General features: G+C 54.2%; 1 protein-coding gene across 1 annotated transcript in view; it reads right to left on the reverse strand.

The window, feature by feature from the left end:
• The window catches only part of si:dkeyp-14d3.1 (transmembrane protein 132C), a 76,529-nt gene that overhangs the window by 43,443 nt on the left and 8,084 nt on the right, over positions 1–25,002 (reverse strand). The window contains exons 2-5 of the mRNA XM_042337370.1: positions 18,397–19,366; positions 16,137–16,283; positions 9,415–9,610; positions 1,205–1,348 (exon numbers count right to left, since the gene is read on the reverse strand). Coding sequence (XP_042193304.1) covers positions 1,205–1,348; positions 9,415–9,610; positions 16,137–16,283; positions 18,397–19,366 — 1,457 coding nt within the window. The remainder of the gene's footprint in view (positions 1–1,204; positions 1,349–9,414; positions 9,611–16,136; positions 16,284–18,396; positions 19,367–25,002) is intronic.

Here is a 25,002-nt window from a genome sequence, read left to right on the forward strand (position 1 = left end):
ACGCTAAGTCCACGCGTACAATCCAAGAGGAAATCTTAACCAGTCTATGATTCTCACACAACCATTTGTGGAGTCCTGTAGCTCAGTGGTTAGAGCACTCACTTTGCAAGCGAGACCCCTGGGTTCAATTCCAGGCAGAGGGCGAAACCTTGGGTAAGTTTCCTCACTCCACACAGAGCCTAATAATAATCCCTCCAAAACCAAAAACAATAATAAATTGGTCATTTTCAATCCACGACTGTTTGTGGGACATTGCTGTGCGCAATTGGCTGCCGCGTTCGCCCACAAATATACAGTCAATTTAATTTACAGTATATTCTGTGAAGCGCTTTGAGACGTCTGGAAGACGTGAAAAGCGCTATATCAAATGCAAGGATTATTATTATTATTATTATTTCTCCCCACCCCACATCCCTCTCCCCCCACCCCCCCACTGCCCCCCCACCCCCACCCGCTGTGTGATATTGTTTTGGGGGGGTGCTCGCTTGGTCTGTCTGAGTCAAACCTGCTGAGTGTCAGGATGGTATATTCCACGCAGTGCAGCTGACCCGGGCAATAATCCAGCCGCATGAAACGGTCATAATAAGGTCCCAGAAACATAGACACAGGATGAGCTGATCTGTACCTCAACTCCATTTACCTCATACCCTCGATACCCTGACCTACCAAACATCTATCCACCTCAGCATCCACAGCACACTGAACCCCCCATCCCACACCCTACAACGCCCCCATACACACCCGACACCTCTTTACAATGGTCATTCCCTTTTCCAAAGCAATCCCGCGCCTCTGTTTACCTCCCAGCAAGTAACTGGGAGACCCGGGTGTTCGGCGATTGGTGGATCGCTTTGCCGGGGGTGATAATCACTTCAAAATAAATGAAATAATAAATAATAATAATTTGGTCACTTCAATCCACGGCTGTGTGTGAGGACGCTGCTGCGCGCAATTGGCTGCCGCGTTTCGCCCACAGTAGATTCTGTGAAGCGCTTTGAGACGTCTCGAAGACGTGATGAGGCGCTGTATCAAACGCAAGGATTATTATTATTATCAGCCGTCCAGTTAGCAGAATTCCAGCTTCACTAACCAACTCGGGAGCGGCCGGAAGGGAATGGAATGCCACCAGCCGCTAGCCAGGCTGGGGTGGACACGTTAATCCCGGTGGATGGGGAACAGCTGGGTGTATTCGCCGAGGACCTACCTTCAGTACATCGTCGGACGAGGATTTACAGGCTACGAGCTCGGAGACATCGGTCACTGTGCTGTCTTCCTCCACCACCAGCACCTTCACCGGCACCGCCACTGTCTTCCCCGTCAGGATAGCCGTGTTCACGATCTCCGTGTGCTGTGAAATAAACACACCGGCAAAGGTTATACAATCACAGAATCTTAAGAGGCACGGGAGGAGACTATTCAGCCTGTCGTGCCGGCGCGCTGAAAGAGCTACCCAACTAGTCCCACTCCCCAAACAGTTGTGGAATGAGTGACCAAAAATTATTATTTATTTATCTATTTATTTAGGAGGGATTATTATCCCTGGAAAGTGATCCACCGATCGACTAGCAACCGGGTTCCTACTTACAGAGACGTGTGGGCGGAGTAAGGAAATTAGCCTAAGCTTCTGTCCTGGCCTGGAATCGAACCCGGGCTCTCTCGTTTGCGAGGCGAGTGTTCTAACTAGTACTAGCCATGGGACTCTAACAATAATGCAAGCAGAGAGAGAGAGAGAGAGAGAGAGAGGGAAAGAGAGAGAGGGAGAGAGAGATTAACCCCTGACATTGCCTTCACACTGACCAAGAAGGATTTCTTTCCCCCAGTGGATAATTATTGACCAGATCAGCGGACGTCAGGGAGGCTGGTTGAACCTAAGGCAGATTTAACAAGCGGTCGGTGTCAGCCTTTGGTTCAGTCGGTCACACTCTCACTACGGAGTCAGGAGGCTGGAGCCCCTCTCCCCTTGCTCCCTCACCCCTTGTCCTAACCGACAATGCAGACAATGTGTTGACCCCCCGTTAGTGTAACGTGACCTGCGTTAGGAGGAGCTGCAGTAACACAGCGGGTGAGTGATTACATGCAGGATCCGCAGACAGACCAGCAAGCAAGGTCGACCATCATCTCACCCAGTGAAACACACCCATCCTCTCACTTAACGTTGTACCAAATTACAGCTCTTTCCCCTGACCTTTCCCTGCTTGTGCGCTCAGCTCGAAAGCTCTCTCTCTCCCCCCCCCACCCCCTCCGCCCCACCACAACCTGTGTCCTGGCTGTCAAAACCCCCACCTTCACACACACACACACACACAAATAAAATCGCACATTCACATCACGGTTGTTTGCAGGCTTGTCGCTGTTTCTGTCCACCAATTGGCGTTTCGGCCACAAAATACACAGGCGCACAGACACTGCGCTTTACACCGTATCCTGTGAAGCGCTTTAAGACGTCCCGATGACGCGATAAGGCACTGGGTCAAATGCAAGGATTAATTATTGTAATGTTTTATTATCTTTTCAGTCCTGTTTAACCGCCCCATTCTCCCTCCCCTGGAGTTGGCCCTCTTCCCTCCACCGCCCTTTCCTTTCGAACGACTCTGCCGATGGGGGTCTCGTTAGGCGCTCGTGGGAATCAATTCCGCACACGCTGAGGCCAGACATTCCTTAAACCCCCCCCCACCACTTATTTTATTAATGACCCAGAGACTCTTGGCCAGCAGCTTGTTACAAATCCCACCCCCCCTCCCCCAGTTCTGTTAATAATTAAAATCAGTGACCGTATAGCAGCCAGGACTAGCGAGGTGTAAGTGTTAAGATGTGGTGTTGGGGGGGGGGGTGGGGGGAGAGAGCGTTGGTCTCCCCACCCCCCACATAGTGTTTAATAATAATACAAACGCCTCTCCGAGGTCTCATGCTGGGACCTTGGAACTGCACCACCCCCCACCCCCCCACACACACACACATCTCCCCCCGACCTCTCCCCCCACACACACACACACACCTCGTTTCCCCCCCCCAAACACACCCCTCCCCCCCACCCGCACACCTCCCCCTACACATCCCCCCACTCTTTGCTCCCTCACCCGCTCGCTTTGTTACGATGCACGAACGAGCGCAATACAACTGTCTGATGTGAAAGGTTACAACAGCTCACGACCTTCACGAAAACCAGAGCAGGAAGAAATATTACCAGAAAGATTTATTTTCAGCATCAAGTTCAGATGCTTTGAGCTCCCCCCTCCCCGCCCCCTCTCCCCGCACCACTTGCCATCCCCGCGTTTTAATGAATTCCATCAACGGAAAGTTACACGTGACTTCATGCCAGAAATGAAGGTGATTAATGGCTGATCTGTCGCTATGTCACATCCTCACACACGCCCAGCGCTCTCGCTCGCTCGCTCGCTCAGACTGAGCTCTCGGTTACTCGCTTGGGGTTTATTGTGACGTTAGTGGCTCCTTTGACTGATGTGGTCTCATTAAACCCAACACCAGAGGCTCCCAGAGTGATACTCGCGGAGTGAGGGGGAGTGAGAGAAAGAGAGAGATGGCGGGGCTTGAGGGAGAATTAGAGAGAGCGAGGGCGGGGGAAAGAGAGTGGGCATGAAGGAGAGGAGAGAGTGATCACGAGGGAGGCGGTGGGGGGGAAAGAGAGAGGGAGGAGGGGGATGGGGGAGAGAGAGGGAGGGAAGGGGGGAGGTAGGGAGAGAGCTGAGGAAGGGGGGGGAAGAGAGTTGGGAGTGACTAAGGGAGAGAAGAGAGAGTGAGTGTGAGGGAGAGGAGGAAAGAGAGAGTGTGTGAGAGGGAGCGGGGGGGGAGGGAGCATTAAACTTGGAATAAAGGAAAGGAGGGAACGCAAAAGATCAAATAAAATAGTGAGGAGGATTTTCCCACAAGTTGGCACAGTGAGATCCTGAAGGGAATGTAATTAACTTTTTGTGGTTTAATCTAACTAGCGGAAGACGGATGTTGTAGAGGCTATAATCCCTGCCTCCAGCACTTTCCCTTCATCCCACAATTAGCATGTAGATTCCACCAGGGCCAAGACACACACAGAGAGAGGGAGAGAGAGAGAGAGAGAGAGAGAGAGACGGAGAGGGAGAGGGGGGTAAGAGGGAGTGGGAGAGAGAGAGAGAGAGAGGGAAAGGAGAGGGAGAGAGAGAGAAAGAACAGAACAGACTGAAAGGGGGAAATGAAGAGGCCAGCGAGAGACCCTTCGCTTAATGGGATATGCTTCGATTTTCGATTTATGCTTCGAGGGAGAGGGAGAAAGGGGTGGAGGGGGAGAGGAGAGAGAAAGAGACTGTAAGTGGGGAATAGCCACACTCACTTAGAAAAGAAATTCCTGAACAGAAGCTCTCGGAAACCAGGCTGGGAGCAGTGTCGGAGAGGCTTTTCCCCACGTTCCCATCCCATTTCCCCACGTTCCCATCCCACTCATGGTCATTGCATTTGACACAGCGCCTTATCACTTCGTTGAGATGTCTCTTCACAAGATACACTGTAAAGTGTGGTAACTGTGTGTTTTGTGGGCGACACGCGGCAGCCAATTGAGCATGGCAGTGTCCCACAAAGTCGTGAATTGAGTGACCAAATTCTACATACAGTATATATATATATAGACACACATTTCCCCAGGGTTCCCATCACAGTGTCTGACCCAGCGATAGGAGGAACAGAGATTCCCAGCCCCTAAATCAGCAGTGATTTACAACCCCATTCAGCCTCCCTGAGCCAGGCCAGGCCAGGGCGACAGCTGTTTAATTAAATCCTAAAGCCGATTAGACTTCATTACAAAGAGGAGCCAGTCAAGTGGAAGTCTCACTGCTGGCTGGAGCCAGGAGCTGTGATAAGCTACATATTAAATTTAATAAAAATAACCCGACTTAACACATTGATAGTTTGACATCGTGAAGCAACCTGGTAGCGCTTGCTGTCATCTTCAGCTCTGTTTACCCCTCTCCCCCAACCGTTCACACAGAAACTCAACCCTTACTCTTCCCCCCCCCCGCCCCCCCACCGGGGCTGGATTATCAGAGGCTGTAATATTATAATAATAATCCTTGCATTTGAATACAGCGCCTTATCACATCGTTGAGACGTCTCAAAGCGCTTCACAGGATACACTGTAGAGTGTAGTGACTTTATATTTTGTGGGCGAAACCCGGCAGCCAATTGCGTACAGCAGTGAGATGGACAGAAATGGAGAGAGAGAGAGAGAGAGAGAGCTGGAGATGGAGAGAGAGAGAGAGAGAGACAAACATGAAGTCTCTGTTACTGATAAATGTTAAACACACGAAGCGGGGGGAGTCAGCGATGGGGGTGATGTGGGGGGAGTCGAGGGGGGGGGGATGCAGGGGGGGAGATGCAGTGTAAGGCTGGGGGAATAGCCTGAGAGCCCCTAAGCAGTGTAAGTGAAAGCGTCTCTCCCAGCGAGTGCCGGCTGCTGGAGGCAAAGCTTTCAGTCGTGTGGAGTTATTCCGACTGACATGTACTTTGTGTTCTGATAAATTATGCAAGAGTGTTAAGAGGAGAGGCTGAGCAATGCGCGGGGGAAAAATTGTAGCTATTAAAGCATTGCCTCCCGGGCAGTCAGGAGAGATCAGACAGCGGGCACGAACTCGGGGGTCTTTACTCCCCGTCCCCTCCCCGAGGCTCGGCCCCTCTCGTCTTAATAATAATCCTTGCATTTCTTACAGCACCTTATCACATCGTCGAGACGTCTCAGAGCGCTTCACGGGGTTTACTGTAAAGAGTCTGGTCCGTCCTGTAGTGAAGTGGACAGTGCCCTCGCCTCGCAAGCGAGAGAACCCAGGTTCGATTCCTGGCCGTGGCAACACCTTAGGCAAGTTTCCTTACTCCACACGCCTCTATTTTTTTTCTAGCAGTAAGTAGTAACCCGGTCGTTAGTCGATTGGCGGATCGCTTTTCGGAGGCAATAATGCCCCCCACCAAAATAATAATAATTTGGTCACTCAATACCCAACTGTGTGTGGGACGCTGCTGTGAGCAATTGGCTCCCACATTTCGCCCACAAAAATACAGTCGAGTCACTCTACGGTATATTCTGTGAAGCGCTCTGAGACGTCTGGTTATCAAAGGCGAGGATTATTATCAATTAATAACCCTTGCATTAGACACAGCACCTCATCAGGTCGTTGAGTCTTTGAAAGCGATCCACAGGATTTACCGTAAAGTGGATGGACTGCGTATATTGTGGGCGAACCGCCAGTTTGCGCACAGCAGTGTCCCCACAAACAGTCTGCCCTCGGGCTCTTGCTTTCTCACCCAGACTCGTGCCTGTTTCTTAACAGGTTGTTGAACTGCCTGTACCAGATCCTGACACGTTCACGCGTATTAACACGTGGGCACGCATGCTACCAGCAAACAGGATGCTCCCTGGCACACAGCTGACCGTCAAATGACTAACGTTTATCTCTTAATATCCGCTCGGCTTAAGGCATCAGAAGCAGAGAGCTTTTATCAAGTGCCGAGTCAGGCTCCGGCCAAAAGGCTGAGGATTCTGGCTGGATCGTTGCTGGTCAGTCAACACGGGAAGCTTTCTCCTTCCATCCCTCCATCCATCCCGGGCGGCCTCAGTAATCCCCTGGCCCAGACCCGCCTGCGCTGATCAAAACAGCTGCTTCTTTTTATTCAATTATCTCTCCTCAGCCGCCCCAGAACCACTCACTCGCTCGCTTTCCCTCTCCCTCGCTCTCTCCTATCCGGGAGCGAGGGATAGTCAGCCCCAGTCATCCCACCGCTGTCTGTCTGTCCGTATCACACACGCACACACATACACACACACATACACGTGCACACCCACTCGGGAACCCCAGCCCGACTTTTAAACATCGCCTGACTGGGCGAAACCCCTCCCCCCCGCCCCACCCCTCGCCACTCTGACGTAAAGTATTATAATAATCCTTGCATTTTGTGCAGCGCCTGATAGCGTCATCGAGAAGTCTCAAAGCGCTTGACAAGGTGTACTGCAAAAGGCAGCGACTGTGTGTTGTGTGGGGGGCAAAATTTTCCAGCTCAGAGCCTGCGCAGGGGAAGGGGCAGGAGGGGTTGGGGGGGGGGGGGGGGAAGGACGAGAGAGGAATCTCCCGCCCGCCCGGAGTGACACAGCCTCCTCTGCGGAGAAAGCAGGTCAACCTCACTGAACAACACAACAAAGCAGCATGTGGTCTCAGCTTCACACCTGCCCACACACACCTTTGTGAACAAAGCTGCGGGAGCGCGCGAGCGAGCGAGGGAGGGAGGGAATGAATGCTGGCAGTACAACCCCAAATATACAGCTGCCATTAGCCATGAGTGTGCTGAGGAGGTGGATGTAATTCCAAATAATTGCTTCTCACCATCTCCTGGACCTCTCCAAACACACACACACGCACGCACGCACATGGGTTCCCAACACAGGAGGTCACGGAGTGGGAGGGGGTGGGGGCTATCAGTGCCTGGACCCTGGGGCCGGGGGGAGGGAGGGGAACGAGATGACCCGAGATGGGGAGGGGGAAGAGGCAATGAAACAGGACGGGAGATGTGAGGGGGCGGGGGGAGTTTGGGCGGACAACAGGCCCTCGGGGGAATAATCAGCTGATCGGCACAGTTGTGTCAATGGCGCGACGGGAGCCTCCAAGCTGAACGTGACCGTGGCGCGCTCGAGCAGTCACGCTTCACGAGCAACATGGAAGCAATCGATCACCTAATGCCGGGTGGGATTGATGGAAGCTGATTCCGTCAGCGGGTGGAGTGTGGGGGAGGGGGTGGGGGGGTCAGGGGGGACGAGAAGATCAATGGAACTCCAACGCCTAAAATTAGGACTAATTAAGAAAGCGGAGAGGTCTGCTGTCACGTGCGTGTCTGGGGGAGTTGGAGGAGTTGGAAGGTGAACACGGTTGAGTGTAATTATTAATCACCTGTAAATGTTGTGTTTAATTATGCCTTTTGTGCTATTTAATTGTCTGCAATTTTAATTTTAGACCATAAAACATTTCACTCCGCTCCCCCAGCCCGCACACACTTCTATTCGTTGATCTGTAAATCACCGATTTTGCGACATTTCTGCGACAGGTTTCTTAATCAGGGACCGTGCGTCTAAAGCAATAACAACACGTCCTCGCATTTGATGCCGAGCCTCATCGGGTCGTTGAGACGTCTCAAAGCGCTTCACAGGAATAACCCGCACCGTGGACTGACCGCCTATTTCGCGGGCGAAACGCGGCAGCCAGTTTGTGCACGGCGGTGTCCCACAAACACTCGCGGATTGAGCGACCACCGTTTATGGGGGAGGGATCATTACCCCCGGAAAGCGACCCACCAGTCGACTATCAACCAGGTTCCTACTTTACTGCTAGCGAAACAGAGGCCTCTGTGTGCGCCTGGAGGAAGGAAACTTGCCTACGGTTCCGTCCCGCCCGGGGAATCGAACCCGGGTACACTATGGGCACTCCTCAATGTAAATCTGCTCGGGGGTGGGGGGGCGGTGGGGGAGGGCACTCGGAAGAGCAAATAGGCAGTTTCCTCTTGGGACTTGCACTCTCTCTCTACAGATTCCCTATGCCAGCCTCAGGAGCAAACAAAAAAGGAATAATACTTGGGAATCGTACCCACGATGAATCAGCTAAACGACCTAGAAAGTAAGCGGGTCTCGCTGCCGAATCCTGAGTTATTTCCGCCAAAACTTCCACCCGTCGGAAGATTGCTCCTCGCAAATCTCGCAGTTGCCGCCAGCACTGTAATCCTCGGGCAAGAGATTACCAGCGAACTGATGTTCACATCAATCGCGGGGAGCCTCCGAAAAAGCAATCTGATCCTGACATTGATCGCTGCATGTTTGGTAATCTCCGTGTTTTGTTGCTTCCCGTAATCCGATTATCGGGAAAAGCTGTACAGAGATTTAAGTGGCCGTGACTTCTTTTAATAACTCCATCGCTAGTACCTTGCACACTCTCCCTCCTCACTGATGGACCCGCTGGAACTCACTCTCTCTCTCCCTCTCCACCAAAAGACTGTGGACGCTGGATCCATTCAAATTTACCGAGGTGGATAGATTTCTATTAGGTCAGGGTATCAGAGGATTACGGGGGAAAAGGGCGGATATTTGGAGCCAATAAGAACGTAAGAATTTGCTCGGCTAAAGAAACCGAGGTCCATCAAGTTCGCCTTCCACCATCCTGGCAGTCGTTTGACCCAAACTGTGTACTGTGTCCCCGAGATACTATTTTCTGGCACAAATCTATCTACCCGATTTGTTCTGGAAACAAATGACATTCTTTTTTTTGCTTTGGCCGTCTCCCCGAGGGAGCCTGTTCCACGCGTTTACCGCTCTCTCACCTCTCGAGTCGAGATACAGATCAGCCACGATTCAACAGGATGGGCGGAACGGTGGGAGGGGAAGGCGTGGAGACGGGGACTCACCATGGCGAGGGGCACGATGCGGCTGACGTCTCGCTGGCTGACCAGCAGCTCGGACACGGCTTTCTCGGGGTCGGTCTGGGCGCCGCCGCTGCCGGGATATTCCACCTGCCACAGGATGCGGCGAGTGACCGAGAGGCTGCTGAAGTTGTCCATCTGGAAATCCATCTGCATGATCTCGTAGGGGGTCACGGTCATCCTGCGGGGAGACCAGAGGAGATGTCTTACGCACGCACGCGCACACACACACCGTGGATTGAGCGACCATTCATTTTTTTGGGAGACATAATTACTGCCCCCCACCTCCCCATCAGCTCGGATCCAAATTCCTGATTGTCCAATGCCTTGGAACGTCCTCCCGGGAAGGCGGAAAAGGGGCAAAGATGGTGGGGAGGTGGCGGGTGGGTGGGAACGCTTGAAACCAGCCAAATACTCACAACACCGCCAGCGCTTAATCGAGCAAGGTTTGACACAGCGCCCTCATCACATTTTTGAGATGTCTCAAAGCGCACAGCCACGTCTCGCCTTGAAGTGACCAACCGATATCGGAATATCTTTAACGTTCAACTGTACAGGGCGAGGTGGGGGGGGGGGGGGGGGGAATTTGGTTTGACATCTCATCCGACGAACGGCATCTCTGACAACGCAGAGCTCCCTCCCCCGCTCCCCCCCCCACACACACACACACACCAGCAGCATCACACTCTGCCCTTTTAATGAATGTTAATTACATTCATAATTACTCTGATTTCCAAGGACTGAGGACATCTTTCCTTTAAAGAAAATATCCAATTATGTAAATGAGATGTAATTACCATCTACAAACAGACTGGATCCGAGTAATCCATTAATACGTCACCTTCAACAGCCTAACAATTCTATTTACGCTTTCCGTAATGGCTTATTAATTAAATACACAGGAAAGGCGAGACTTAAATAAGAAGGGGATTAATCTGCGACCCGCCCCCCTCCTCAAACCCCTCCCCTCCCCCACGGAGCATCCGACAGGATTGGGGGAAATCGTTCCGAAACACTTTACAGAACAGGTCACAGACAGAGACTTGGGTTTATTTAACATCTCATCTGAGTGACGGTGCATCTGTTTACCCGGCAGTAAGTAATAATAATCCCTCCTCCCCCCAAAAAATCCACGGCTGTTTGTGGGACGCTTTGCACAATTGGCTGCCGCATTTCGCCCCCAAAATACAATTCGCTTTACGGTATATTCCGTGAAGCGCTTTGAGACGTCTCAGCGACATGATAAGGCGCTGTACCAAATGCAAGGATGATTATTATTATCATCATCATCCCCATATGAGGTGGATAGATTTTTGTTAGGTCAGGGTATCAAGGGGTACGGGACAAAGGTGGGTATTTGGAGTTGAGGTTCAGATCAGCTATGATTTTATAGAATGGCAGAACGGGCTCGAGGGGCTGAATGGCCTATTCCTGTGTTCTTATGTGGGGGACGGGACGTTGGGGGTGGTGGTGGGGTGGGGGGGGTGAGTGTGAGAGGCGGAGGCACCTGGAGCCAGTCTGGTTGAGTGTGCCGAGTTGGGTGGGTTAACGAAGACACTCACAGGAACGTGAGTAGCAGTCAGCCCCCCCCCCCCCCCCCCCCCCGCCCCCCCACCACCCCCGTGACTACTACTGGCGACTGACAAGAGAGAGATCTCACTCCTGTCGGCCTTCTGTCACTGCCTGCGTCAGACCCCAGTCACACGCCAGTCAGTACACAGCAAGAACTTCGCACTAACGAACACGACTACATTATCTCCAGAGGAGAGAGCCCACTGGACCAACCCAACCCAACCCGCCCCACCAGCCCCAACCCCCACCCCCACCCCAGCCCAACCACAAACCCAGCCCCCAACCCCCAGCCCCCAACCCAGCAAAATAATTGCCGATTCCTTCACCACGGCCAGGTCAGTGCGAGCAGGGAAGGCTGACAAATTTCCGGGGAGATTCCCGGCTTCCAATCAGACTGATTGGCTTTCGCAGATGAAAGCTGCTGCTGAGACGCCCCGAGCGACAGGGAGCGGAGGTCCGAGGCTGACAGTCTGTCGCCTCTCTCCCGGGATCGCTGTCAACGTGAACATTAATAACTGCACCCGTGCCGTTAAAGGTGTTAGAGGCGACGGACGGTTGAAGAAGGCGGACGGGATTATTTTGGGGGGATTATTAGCCCCTGGAAAGCGATGCGTTAATCGATTAGGCAGGTATTTGCTCATCACGTTCCTGATAATGGGGCTGGAACCCACAACCTGCTAATCCAGAGGGTGAGATTAAATGTGCCAAAGTGCTTTCCCCACCGAAACGCACGAGATGAAACTTGGATCTCTCTCTCTCTCTCTCTGACAGATTAATGCTCAAGACTTTCACAGCGCTCATTAGCACGGATTTGAGTTCACCTTAAGATCTGAGAGACCTCAGGACAGTCGCGGCCAGGGTTAAGATTCCTCAGTACTTTGCGCCTTAAATCCCCGAACAACAGTCATCTGTAACCGCTGTTTAAAGTTAATCCAGGCCATGCGCTGTAAAGTCAGCCGTAAAGTCACCGTCAAATCTTTGTCCAAACACGGTGATCCCCGTCGTGCTCGGCTGTGCGTCCATGCGCCCAATTAGGCGTGAGTCAGCCCTGCACCTCTCACCTCATCTCACTCCGTCTCTGCCCCCCCGCCCCATCCTCCCCCCTTCCCCCCCCCCACCCACCGAGCCTCAGGGGAGAGGGGGTTGGGGCAGAGGAGAGCGCGGGCGAGGAGGGAGGGGGAAAGGTAAGAAAAATGACTTTTGCCGAGCACGGCCGCAGACTTTAAATCAGGATGAAAGCCCGTCTCGCAGCAGCTCTTGTGCTCGCTGCTCCCCACGCCTCCCGAGCCACAGATGTAACTCACAGAATAAATAACGTGAATACTAAGTACGTCTGGGACCAGGTAGTTATTTTACTAAGAATGTGTTTTGAAAGTAATCACATTTCCAAGGCTCTCGGGCAAACCACAGCCCCCAATTCACCATCTCTCGCTCTTCCTCTGCGTATGAGCGAGTGAACGGTCTTTACCTCCTGAATAGCAGCAGAGCATTAATGAGCCCAGCCACCATCTCTCCCCCCGCCCAAACTCCAAACAAAGGCTGTGAGCTCACTCTCATTTGTAATGCGTTCAATTAACATTTACACGAGGTGTGAAAGACCAGACGTGCGCTCTCTCTCTCTGTCACACACAGTCATTCTCACGCAAGCACGCTCTCGCCCCCTCTCTTTCCTACGCGTTTTCTCTCATACACACATGCACATACTCTCTCTCCCCCACTCTCTGTCTCATACACGCTCTCTTTTTCTGCCTCTCACACACACGCTTCCCTTCCCCACCCCCCACCCCCCCACCCACGCACACACACACACACACAGGTAATAAATCAGTGTATCTTGTGGGTAAAACGCCAATTGCTCTTTGCAATGTCCCACAACCAGTCGTGGATTGAGTAACCCCAAATATATATATTTTTGAGGGATTGTAACCCCCCCGGAAAGCGATCCCCCGATCGACTAACAACCGGGTTCCTTGCTGTCGCTAGATAAACAGAGGCGTGTGTGGGTGGAGTAAGGAAACTCGCCTAAGCTTTCACCCCGCCCGGGAATCGAACCCGGGTCCCCTCGCTCGCTTTGCCACGGGGGGACGCACGTGCGATCACAGCACTCGGCTGCCGGCTCTAACGCCAGCCTGTGATCAGGAACAGCCGGTGCTGACCAAACAACACCCCGCCACCACCCCCCCACCCCACACCCCAGGCCGGTGGTAACAGACGGCACGGTTAGCGATTGCCGGTCAGCGACGTGACAGTGAGTCACGCTGAGAGGGACGGGGAGACCAGATGGACTGAGACGAACGAGGCTGCTGCCTGGAGGCCAGTGACAGAGGTGCCGGGGAGGATGACGGGTTGGTATTTGTACGCAGCAGATTGTAAGAGTGCCGATCACAGCCTGGGCTGTTTATAGCTCACTGCGACTGACTGACTTGCTGCTGACGTCCCCCCCCCCCCCCCCGCCACACGTATTGCTGGCTACAACTCGACCCAAGTGAATGAGACACCGAACTCACAAGAGGCTCGGCCCCCGCACATCCTGGGGAGGGGGAGAGAGGGGTGTGGGGGTGGGAGGTGGGGGACGACGCTGTGCACGATTGGCTGCCTCGTTCCGCCCTCCCACGAAATACAGTCGGTCTAATCGTACATCAGGCGAAGAGCTTCGAGACGTCTCGACGACGTGATAAGGCGCCGTATCAAACACAAGGGGTTAGGATTATTATTATTATTTCCAGGCAACCGGTTGACATCTCTCCGGCGAGCGTGTGCGTGTGACGGGATGGACATCACGCCGGGGAGTGCGTGCGCGCTGCGCGATTTGCAAGCTGACCTGGCGCCAGGGCGCAACGGGAAAGAGACGGTGTGGACAGGCGGTCACACAACGCAGGAGGGAGGGGGTGACGACGGGTGGGTGGGGGGGAGAGACAGAGAGAGAGAGAGAGAGGGAGAGAGAGAGTACTCCACGAAACCTCCATCCAATCTCCACCTTCAGAAGTCCTCGCCAGCCCTGGCACCTCGTTATCGTGAAGCTTGTGCCATGCTGTGTGCTCCCATCTGCCACTCTGCCAGCGAAGGGCTCGGGCTAACCCAACACCAGCTGCTCCTCCCTCCCGCGGGTCAGCGACCGCCTGACCCCCTTTGCCTACTTTGTAGTGTCATTGATGATTATTATTATTGTATAAATAATTACAATCATCAATGTCATCCCTGACGTGTGAACACAGGACTCCTCGCAGCGCTTTGCAGGCTATTACTGCAACGTGTAGTGACTGTGCGAAAAGCGAACGGAGAATCTTGGCCCCCCCCACTACTCTCTCTCTCTCTCTCTCTGTCAGCGCGCTCTCTCTCTTTCTCTCTCTATTTGTCAGTTTCTCTCTCTCTCTCTCTCTCTGTCAGTCTCGCGCTCTCTCTCTCTCATTCAGTCAGTCTCTCTGTCTCGCTCTCGCTCTCTCTCTCTCTCTCTCTCGGGGGGACGGGGGGCTTCGGTTTAAATGAAAATAAAAAGCGTTCCATCCCATAAAAAAATCCCAGGCAAATTCCCGACGCGCGTCTCGCCAACGGGAGTAGCAGGGAAGAGGCGGGAGAGAGTCTGACAGAGAGACAGGCGGTGGGAGGAGAGGAGAGGTGGGGGTGTGGGGGGAGCCACACACAGCGGAGGGTACGGCTTGTGCGGAGTAATGACCCCCCTCCTTCCCCGGGGGCACGTCTCTCATCACTGTCTGTCTCTCGCTCGGATCGATACTCGCTGATACAAGGTGTAGAAAAGTGAGATTAGCGAGTCCTTGATTAATGGCCGCTGGACCCCGGTGTGACACGCCGTGTCTGGATCCATCTGTATTCAGCCCTCGCTGCCCCTGCCTGGCCGCCTGCCCGGGACGGTTGAGCGGCGGAGCCGTTGGGCGAAAATCCCCCACCGGCCGCTTTCCGGTCGGTGCGCGGTTGATTGATCGGCTCGCGCCGCGATCTCACGGCCATTGGACGGCAACCCGCAACCCGACCCGCGCGCAGAACAGCGCTCCTCCCGCAGCGTGGTGTCACCGTGCCCGCGTCGCTATGAAGTCATCTTCCTCCTCATCATCATCCTCATCCTCCTCCTCCTCATCATCCTCCTCCTCCTCATCGCTGCAATAAACTTTCCTGATTTTCTTTGTTCTCCTCTTTGGCTGCCCCTCCCTCGGAAGTCATATCCCCCCAAACACACACACACACACACACACACAGAGCGACACAGACAGACACGACACACACACACACACACACAGAGCGAGACACAGACAGACACCACACACACAGACAAACAGAGAGACAGAGGGAGTATTCACTAAACCAACACACTGGCCTTTGGCTGTGTGACGGACACCGATTTAACTAAACAAATTGAAGCAAATGTGACGGCCGGGTTACACACAGCTCCCGACGCACATCGCCCTAAATTACTTGTAACCTTTCGGAAACAATTGGCTGTTAATGGGCAGATGTGATGTGGCGACATGTCAGGCAGCCCCGGACGTGTTCTCCTCTTCACAACAACACGCTGTTGCATTTAATTACCGCATGTAACACGGTCCGGCGCCGACACTCACAGACCGCACTGCGCTACTGCTACCCCTCGCCAAAACAACAACAACAACTCGCAGTTACATAGCGTCCCTCAGGCAGGATAGCGTCCCAGAGCGCTCGGCCCAGTTTAACAACCAGTGTTTTATTCATCCTCTCTGCAATTATTATTATCATTAACGACACTAAAAATCGTTACTGATCTTAAAAGTTCTGAATGTCTTAACACACCAACTGTCCCCCGAACCCCATTCCCCCACACACAACCCTCCCCCCACCACACAGACACACACACACACACCAACATAATTTGTATCCAGGGACGTGGGGTAGGATGGGGGGGTGGTGGGGGGAAGAAGTAGTAGATCATCATGTGTGTGCATGTGCGTGGGGAGGGAGTTACGTACATGTGGGAATGGTGTTATAGTTGGCAGTTAACGACCAGACAATTAGCACATCACACACCACGTTATCTGGCCTTTATGATAACACGTGGCATTTTCACGACCCCCTTCCCACCCCTCAGCCCCCCCCCCCCCGGGGGTGGGGGATCAGCGCCGGTGAGGGCGTGGTTCCCGGTGGCTTACCCTTGGCGGGGGGCTCCCGGCTTCCTGCGGCACATCACGGTGGAGACGGGGTGTTTGCCCCCATTGCCCAACTCCTGCTGGATGTCCCACTGCTCGGGGTCGCTGGGCCTCACCTCCACGATGCTCACCCCCTTCTTCGCCTTCGCCCTGTTCCGAACAAACACAACCGTTACCGGCCATCGGCGCGGGGGACACAGGGAGTCCATTCAGTCAACCGCACCCCCACCCCTCCCCCTTTCCTCGCTCACCATACCACCCCCCATTTCGAGACACCGACGGCCAATCTCTACCGTCATCGCAGGCAAATCCCCAGCCAGCGTGTAAACCGCGAGCGGGCGTGCAAAAGTGCGGGCGCGTAAAGCGAGCGCGTGCACTGACACGCCACTCGCAGGCTATGCTAACCCTTGTTGCATGTAAAAGCACGCCTGCGTTTGTGTAAACCCCCGAGTGTGCAAACCAAACCACGAGCGTGTAAAACGACAGGCGTGTAAACGGCAAGCGTGCAAAAGCCAGCCCAGCCCGGCCCGCGTTGCGGTAAATGGTTGCTGTCAGCTCCTCGCCACGCCTGGGGAATGAGAGAGAGAGAGAGAGAGAGAGATGGAGAGATGGCGAGAGACACAGAGAGAGAGAGAGAGCTCCTTTGATGTCTCCACTTCTCACTAATAGTTTTGCTGATTGAAAATTCATCCTCAGCCTAACCAGAGCGCGGGGGGGGGAGAGGTGGGACGGCAGGACTCCCAGGCGCACTCACGGGCGAGGAATAATTGATGTTGTGGAGCCTGGCAAGGCACAGAGCCGTTTAAAGACCTGCTTGAAAATCAGTCCAAAATTGTTTCTCTTAAAAAACAGCGCAGCTCATTCCGTGCGGTCAGACAGAGGGACAGACAGACAGACAGACAGACAGACAGACAGACAGACAGACAGACAGACAGACAGACAGACAGACAGACAGACAGACAGACAGACAGACAGACAGACAGACAGACAGACAGACAGACAGACAGACAGACAGACAGACAGACAGACAGACAGACAGACAGACAGACAGACAGACAGGAAGGAAGAAAGACAGGAAGACAGACAGACAGACAGACAGACAGACAGACAGACAGACAGACAGACAGACAGACAGACAGACAGACAGACAGACAGACAGACAGACAGACAGACAGACAGACAGACAGACCAGACAGACAGACAGACAGACAGACAGACAGACAGACAGACAGACAGACAGACAGACAGACAGACAGACAGACAGACAGACAGACAGACAGACAGACAGACAGACAGACAGACAGACAGACAGACAGACAGACAGACAGACAGACAGACAGACAGACAGACAGACAGACAGACAGACAGACAGACAGACAGACAGACAGACAGACAGACAGACAGACAGACAGACAGACAGACAGACAGACAGACAGACAGACAGACAGACAGACAGACAGACAGACAGACAGACAGACAGACAGACAGACAGACAGACAGACAGACAGACAGACAGACAGACAGACAGACAGACAGACAGACAGACAGACAGACAGACAGACAGACAGACAGACAGACAGACAGACAGACAGACAGACAGACAGACAGACAGACAGACAGACAGACAGCGAGGATTGCAATCAACAAGGATCTCCTCTCCCACGGTACCATTCTCGCTGCACATTCTCATTCCCCTCGTCGCTTGAATCCAGAAACACTTCCCCACCCCACCCCACCCCACCCCATCCGCTGAGGTCCGTGCTCCCCCAGAATAATAACACTCCTTGCATTTGATGTCGCACCTTATCACGCCGTCAGGACGTCTCAAAGCGCTTCGTAGAAATGACTGTAAAGTGTAGTGACTGTGTACTTTTGTTTGCGAAACGCGGCAGCCAATTGCGCACAGCAGCGTCCTCCTGTGCCCCGACGCCCTCCGTCGAGCCAAGTTTTGAGACGTACCTCATCGCCGCGCTGCCCCCTTTCCCCCCCCCCCCCCCCACCCCCACTCGCCTCCCGCCGACATCGAGGCGTCCTCCAGAACACGAACGTCACGGGAAACGCAGACAGTGCTGTGTTGAACCAAAGCCTCAATATTCCCTTTGTCACCAGAGAATCCCACCCAGAACCTTGTCCCGTGCCCCCCCGCCCTCCCAATCAGTCCCCCGGCCCGGCCCGGCCCAGCCCGGCCCAGGCCCCCAGTTCGCACCCCCTGCTCCCCCCCCCCCACCACCTCAACCCCACCGGCCGTTCCCCCGGTGTTTACCTGAGCGTGAACTGCTCCACGGCAGAGCCAGGGGCCAGCGAGACGCGGAAGGTCACGACCTCCCCTTGCTTCACTGCCCCCTGGCGGGCAGCGATGACCAGGTTGGCATCCAGCCGCACCTCGGTGAGCCTGGCGAGGGCGTCGCCCGAGCCTCGGTGCAGCCTGATGCTACCGACGCGCTGCAGGTAGTCAGGCGCTGTGCCCGCCCCGGCTCCGGCTCCGTCCCACTCGCCCGCCCCGGTCCCCTCCCCATCGCCGCGGCCCGGCCGGATGGCGTTGCCTTTCCTGTTCTCGCCGGCGTCGCACTCCCCGGCCTGGTCGGCCGGCTGCACCAGGTAGTACAGCTCCACGGCCGTCCCGTCCCCGGGCTCCGCGCCGGCCGAGGAGGCTTTCCTCCGGCCCGGCACCACGGCCGGCGCCTCGAACCAGGACCCCGGCAGCTCCAGCTCCGCCACGCACAGCCCCAGGTCCCCGGCCAGCCGGCAGCCGCTCCGCACCTCCCGCGTCTCCCAGAAGCCGTACAGCCGGACGCACGGCAAGTCGTCGTCCGGGCTGTAATCGTCCCAGTCGCGGCCGGTGATGTGGAACAGGACCTGCACGGTGGGCCGGTCCGGGAAGAGCCGCTCCACCAGCACGGCCGTGCGGATCCGCCAGTTCAGGGTGAACCTCTCCACCGTGGTGAAGGGGTCGGAGGCCTGGAGCAAGCCCCGCGGCACGGCCCGCTGTACCGTGTAAGGCCCGTAGGTGGCGTTGACCACCGGCATGTCCTTGGCTCGCTGCACGAAGAAAGGTTCTGCCCGGACCTGCAGGCTGGCGTTCCTCATGATGTCCTGCGCCGCCTCCTTCAGGAAGAAGGACATCTCGGCCCGGCTCAGCTGGTAGCGGACGGGCAGGTAGACGGGCAGCGAGGAGAAGCGCTGAGCGCTGTCCGTGCCCCCCGGACCCCCGCCAGCGCCACGGCACTGCACCCCTGGGGAAGCAAAACACAGGCACAGGTCAGACGAGTCAGTCGTAAGTCTGAGGTACGTCAAACTTGCATGGAATAGGAACTTACTGCTGGGGAAACAGAGGCGTGTGAGCGTGCGAGCGAGGAAACTTCCCTAAGGTGTCTCCCCGGCCCGCGAATCGAAGCCCACTCGCCACGACACGACTGGATCCCAAACCCGAGAGGAGACCGGGACAAGACAGGCGAGAAGATTGATTGTCTAAAGTCTTTCTTTCTTTTCGCCTCGACGGGAGTTTTTGGTCTCAGAGGTAATTAACGCACTGAGTAATTGACGAAATGTTTGCAGTGAAATCAATCTGGCCACGTCCAAAACTCTCCTCCAAACACAACAGGCGAGCGACCGCGAGTGTGAACCATTAGCCTCCGAGGAGGTGTAATTAGGAATAATTAAGCCACAGCGGCTCTGTCTTCGTACAGCCATCGATTGGAGTGTTACGGATCGGATGCAGCGATTAGCAAATCACTGCGAGACGCACGACACCAGCAGCGGGTGAGTGGCATCATTGCCTTCACACCCACTGGCTGCAGCTCATGTCTTCTCCCAACCCCACCAGCCCCACACCCGTACCCCCCCCACCCCGGCCAGGGAAATAGCCCAGCGACTGACAACTGCACATCTGCCTGCTGCTCCCCACAGATGTTTCACTCGTTGACAACCCAGTCGCCTATTAAACTCCTGCGAAAGCTCCAGTCAATGCTGCAGATTTACAGGCCACCTGCACGCAGCACGCTGCCCAAACTCGGACTGTAATCCTGATCACTCAATCCAAATTCAGAGCACCACTTCACACCAGCACAGAATCGCAATGTGCTCCTCCATCAGCCTGGCTCGCTCACCCCCATCGGCCTCAGAGTCAGAAGGTTGCGGGTTGAAGCCCCACGTTGGGGAGTCTGAGCTCACAGCCCAGGCTGACGTCTCTTATCTATCTCGTGTCTCTCTTCAAAATTGCCCTTCACACCCCTGAACCCATGCTCTCTCACCTCCCCTCCCCACCCCGCCTCGTTCAGGGTATCTGAAACTCCTGTTGCTGTCTCAAACCCATTTAGCATCTTATACATATTTATGGAGTGTCCTCAGAGATATCGCTTCTCAAAACTGAAGAGCCTTGCCTTATCTAATCGTTCCTCGCTGCTCTCCTCTGTCTCTAACCCGGGAGTGATCCCCGAATCCTCCTTAATCCCAAAACATCCCACTCATCGCCGGGGGGCGGTGGGGGGTTGTTATTTTAGAAAGCATCAAGCCTGGAAACCCTGGGCCCAAGGAACAGCCAACGAGACAGCGGGGAGGGTGCAGGAGTGTGGGGGTGGGTGAACATTCGCTGGCGTTCGCTGACAGTAATTGTGGGTAGTGGGGGGAGAGCACCAGAGACAGAAAGCTGCGTCAGACCCCTGATTAAACACCAGAGCGGAGCCACACTGAGCTGACAACCGCGACTGGGTGATTTATCTCCTGGTGTCTGTCTGTCACATATATGAGACGCGATAGTGACCCTTTTATTAAAGAGATTCGCGACTCCTCGCCGGCCTGACATTGAGCTGAGGATTACTGAGCGCGTTTGGCTGGGCACCCCCTCTTTCCCCCCACCCCACCCCCGTCTCCGTCCGGGGAAACCTCACCACGTCGTTGAAACGCCTCGAGGCGCTTCACAGAACGGATTGTGAAGTGCAGTGACTGTGTATTTTGCGGGCGAAAGGCAGCAGCCGATTCCGCACAGTCACGGATTGAAGTGACCGATTAATTGTTTTTCAAGGGATTATTACCCCCCGGAAAAGCGATCCGCCAATCGACTAACAACCGGGTCCCGACTTACTGCTGGGTAAAGAGAGACTGGTGGGAGTAAGGAAACTTGCCTAATGCTTCACCCCTCCCGGGAATCGAACCCAGGTTCCCCTCGCTTGCAAGGCGAGCCCTCTAACCAACAATACGCTACAGTCCTCCACGGAAATTCTTAATAGTGAGCAATGCACAGCCCCCCCGTTAAAGCCCCCTCTGCTCACTGTCACCCCTCGCAGCCCAGTCCCGTTGTGACAAATCGCCCCCATAAAAGTCAGTTGAATGTTACAGACGAGCTTTACAATGATAAAAGTGTGGTTTAGCTTAGTGTCAGCCCATTAGCTAATAAAGGATTAACAGCCCTTGAAGCTGGAGAAACACACAGCTTTGCTTAACGCTGACCATTTCTACGCTGTTAATTTTTAGAGACAGCCTCTGATGCGATTTCCCAATATAATTCCTTAATAAAATACAAGCAGAGGTTTGGCCGCAGATGTTGAGCGTCACACTGCAGCGCCCCCCACCCCCACCTCTCAACGGGGCACTCGGCTGAGTTTGGTAATGTTTGTGAGAGGGTCAAAGCTTCAATTAACATCAAGCACCGAAATTGAGTCACATCTTACACTCAATGCAGAGTGGGGCTGTTTAACACTAGGATGTCGCCTGTTCACTTCCACCCCTCTCTCTCCCTCTACCCCCACCCCCCCATTCTCTCCCCCTCCCCTCTCCCCCACTCTCTCCGTCCCTCTTTCTTTCTTCCCCCACTCTCTCTCCCCCCCTCCCCCTGTCTCCCAACCCTCTCTCTTTCTCTCCACCCACACCTTCCCTCCTGTTCTGGGAGTTGACGTCAGGATTCGTTGACCAGGTCAATGGTCCAGTGCTGGAAGTGTACATTTTTACCCCAGTGGATGAAGTCAGTGCCTCTCTCTCTCTCTCTCTCACACACACACACACACACAGAGCTGAGTGTGACTGCTGTATAATGTGAAGCCCGCCAGAAATAATTTGTCATTACATTCGCTGCAAAAAGCAGCATCTCTGTGAAATATGCCGGTGAGAATTTATAGTTATGACAAAATAACATGTACAAAAACCACCACAATCCATCCACTGGCCATATCTCATCAACATGTAAACCCAGGCGAGAGAATGAGACACGGAGAGAGAGCGCAAGAGAGAGAGAGAATGAGACAGGGAGAGATTATGTGAGAAAGGGAAGGAGAGGAGAGATGGGGTGGGGGGGGGTGCGGGCGGGGGGGGGGAAGATGTCAAACCCTTGTATTTGAGACAGTCCCTTCATATCACCGAGACATCTCAAAGCACTTCCCAGGATTTTTGCCGTGAAGCGTAATGACAGTGAGCACTTTGAAGGCGAAGGGTCACATTTGTGGGCGAGTGGTTGGGTGTGTTCAAGGAGGGGGCGACGTCACCAACTCTGTGTGTGTGTGTGTGTGGGGGGGGGGGGGTATTATTAGGCACTACCACGAGTTCAGGGATTGTTTCTTGGGGTAAATCGTCACACCTCCCCGGGGTAGATTGACATGACCAGCCATGTCGCTACAGACCGCATTTCTGCTTTCCTTTTTCTCAACGAGATAGAGTTCTACCCCACGAGACAGCGACGGGGCGAGATTTTTTTTGGGGGGGTGGGGAGGGGGGGGCGGGAAGAGGGCAATTCAAGGCGATGGGGAGCTTTTTGCTGGTGACATTTACACACCATTAAACTGTAGTCGTTGGGGACTAATGAGGTGTTAAACAGGCAGGATTGGAGCAACAATTAATAGATTAGCAAAGCCTGACTCGTGGCCAGACTGCTGAATCATACGCTGGATGAAAGGGGGCATTCGGACACCGGCATAAAAAGGAGGGGAGGTTCCGTAGAAAGAGTTTGTTTGTGTTTGTGTGTGTGTGGGGGTTGGGGGGGCAGGAAGAGCCAGGCATTGTCGGAAACACCGTCCTTCCGATGAGATTTTAAACGTCCCCATCTGTCCACTGTCCAGGCGGACGTTAATTGAAGAGCAAGCAGCGCAATTGGAAAAGAGAAGGGCTTCTCTCTGCCTCTCTCTCTCTGTCTGTCCTGGCCGACAATTCCCCCCCCCACCACCACCCAGATGGTTGTTTGCGAGTGTACAATCGGCCGCCATGTTTGCCTACAAATCACACAGTCACTACACTTGACAAGAGTACCACCGTGAAGCGCTTAGACATCCATCCGACGTGAAAGGGACAGTACAAAGGCATGGATAAATAATTGTTTTATATTTATAATTATTAGTTATTATTATTGTAAGTCCTTAGGATATTAGTGGGACCCAATCCCCTCCTCACTATAGCTCTCAGTGAAACGGCAAGCGCTGTCTCTGGTGTGTTTCAGTGAAACAGGCAGGAGATATTTAAAACCAAAGATCTCTCCAGATAACCTGGATTGCTGCTCCCTGGAGAATGTTAACTCATCACATCGCTGGTTCCTGCTCCACATCTCACACACCTGTCAGGGATCTCGCATCCCTGAGCCCAGTCTCACTGCTTCAATGTAGGTCACGTTTTCTCAGCCAGCGGCCGGAGGGTCGAGGGAGGGCGGGAGGGGAGAGAGAGAGAGGGAGAGGGTGGGGGATTGGGTTGGTGGGGGGGTGCGGTCCAAGCCCTGACCTAGCTCCACAATGCACAGAAGAAGAAACTATACTTGTACAACGCCTTTCACGTCGGGAGGACATCCCAAGGCACTGGCACACCAACAACAACAACTTGCGCTTATATAGCGCCCTCCACGCAGGGTGGCGCCTCAGAGCGCTGACGTGGGCCCCAACAACTCCCACTCAGCTCCCGTTAACCCCGCAAGCCAAAGCCCTGACAGCGAGGGTGGTCCTCGCTGGACAAGCACCGGGAAAGCTTGCCAGGCAGTGCTCTCAATGGCAAGCTGTGCGGTTTCAGCAGGTCAGACCCCAGCCGTTACCCCCAACGCACACACTAGGCGCCACCTACGCCTTGCTCTTGGCCAACTTGTGCCTAATACTCTCTAGAATTAGGTAAACAGGATGCATCCATCCAGGGAGGGAGAGAGAGAGAGCGAGCACATTCCATTCCAGACACAGGAATTTCCATGTGTAGGTGACGTGCGCTTTCTGGAACTCAGTCCAGTTTGGAGACTTACTACGGCAGACAGTGTGTGTGCGTGTGTGTGTGCGCGTGGAGGTGGGGGGGAAGGATGCGAAGATGGGAGGGAAATAGAGTAAGAGAGCGTCAAGGTGGGAAATCTTTCCTGGACCAGAGAGCCACAGGATGAAATTACACAGCAGAGATATCTGTGGCATGTGGTTTAACACTGCAGCTTCAGTGGGAGTCATTGATTGAGGACAGGCAGAGAGAGCAAGAGAGCGAGAGAGAGATTGTGATGAGTCCAGGCTCTCAGTATGACAACAAACCATTAACAGCCTAAACTCTCAACTCCTTATAGGAGTTTGCTCTCTCCCCCATTATAAATCATTCTCTCTCTCTCAGACCCCTCACATATTTACTTTCTTTGTCTCTCGCTCTTTCATTCTCTCGCTTTCTCCATCCCCATCTCTCTGCTTGCTCTCTCACACACACACACACTATCTTGTGCTCTTCCCCTTCACACAAAGGTTCCCCTCTCTCCGTGTCTGCCTCCCACACTCTCGCTCTCACACAGACTCGCTCTCTCTCCTCTCCTCCCCACTCACACTCTCTCTCTCCTTCCCTCTCTCTCACACACACACACACACACACACACACCCCCCTCCCTTGCTCCGCTCAGCGTAACGATGTCTCAGCCTGGCACATTGTGAATGGAAATGCCTCTTGTGGC

This window comes from Callorhinchus milii, unplaced genomic scaffold (genome assembly GCF_018977255.1).
Source record: "Callorhinchus milii isolate IMCB2004 unplaced genomic scaffold, IMCB_Cmil_1.0 Scaffold8, whole genome shotgun sequence".
Lineage (NCBI taxonomy): Eukaryota > Metazoa > Chordata > Chondrichthyes > Chimaeriformes > Callorhinchidae > Callorhinchus > Callorhinchus milii.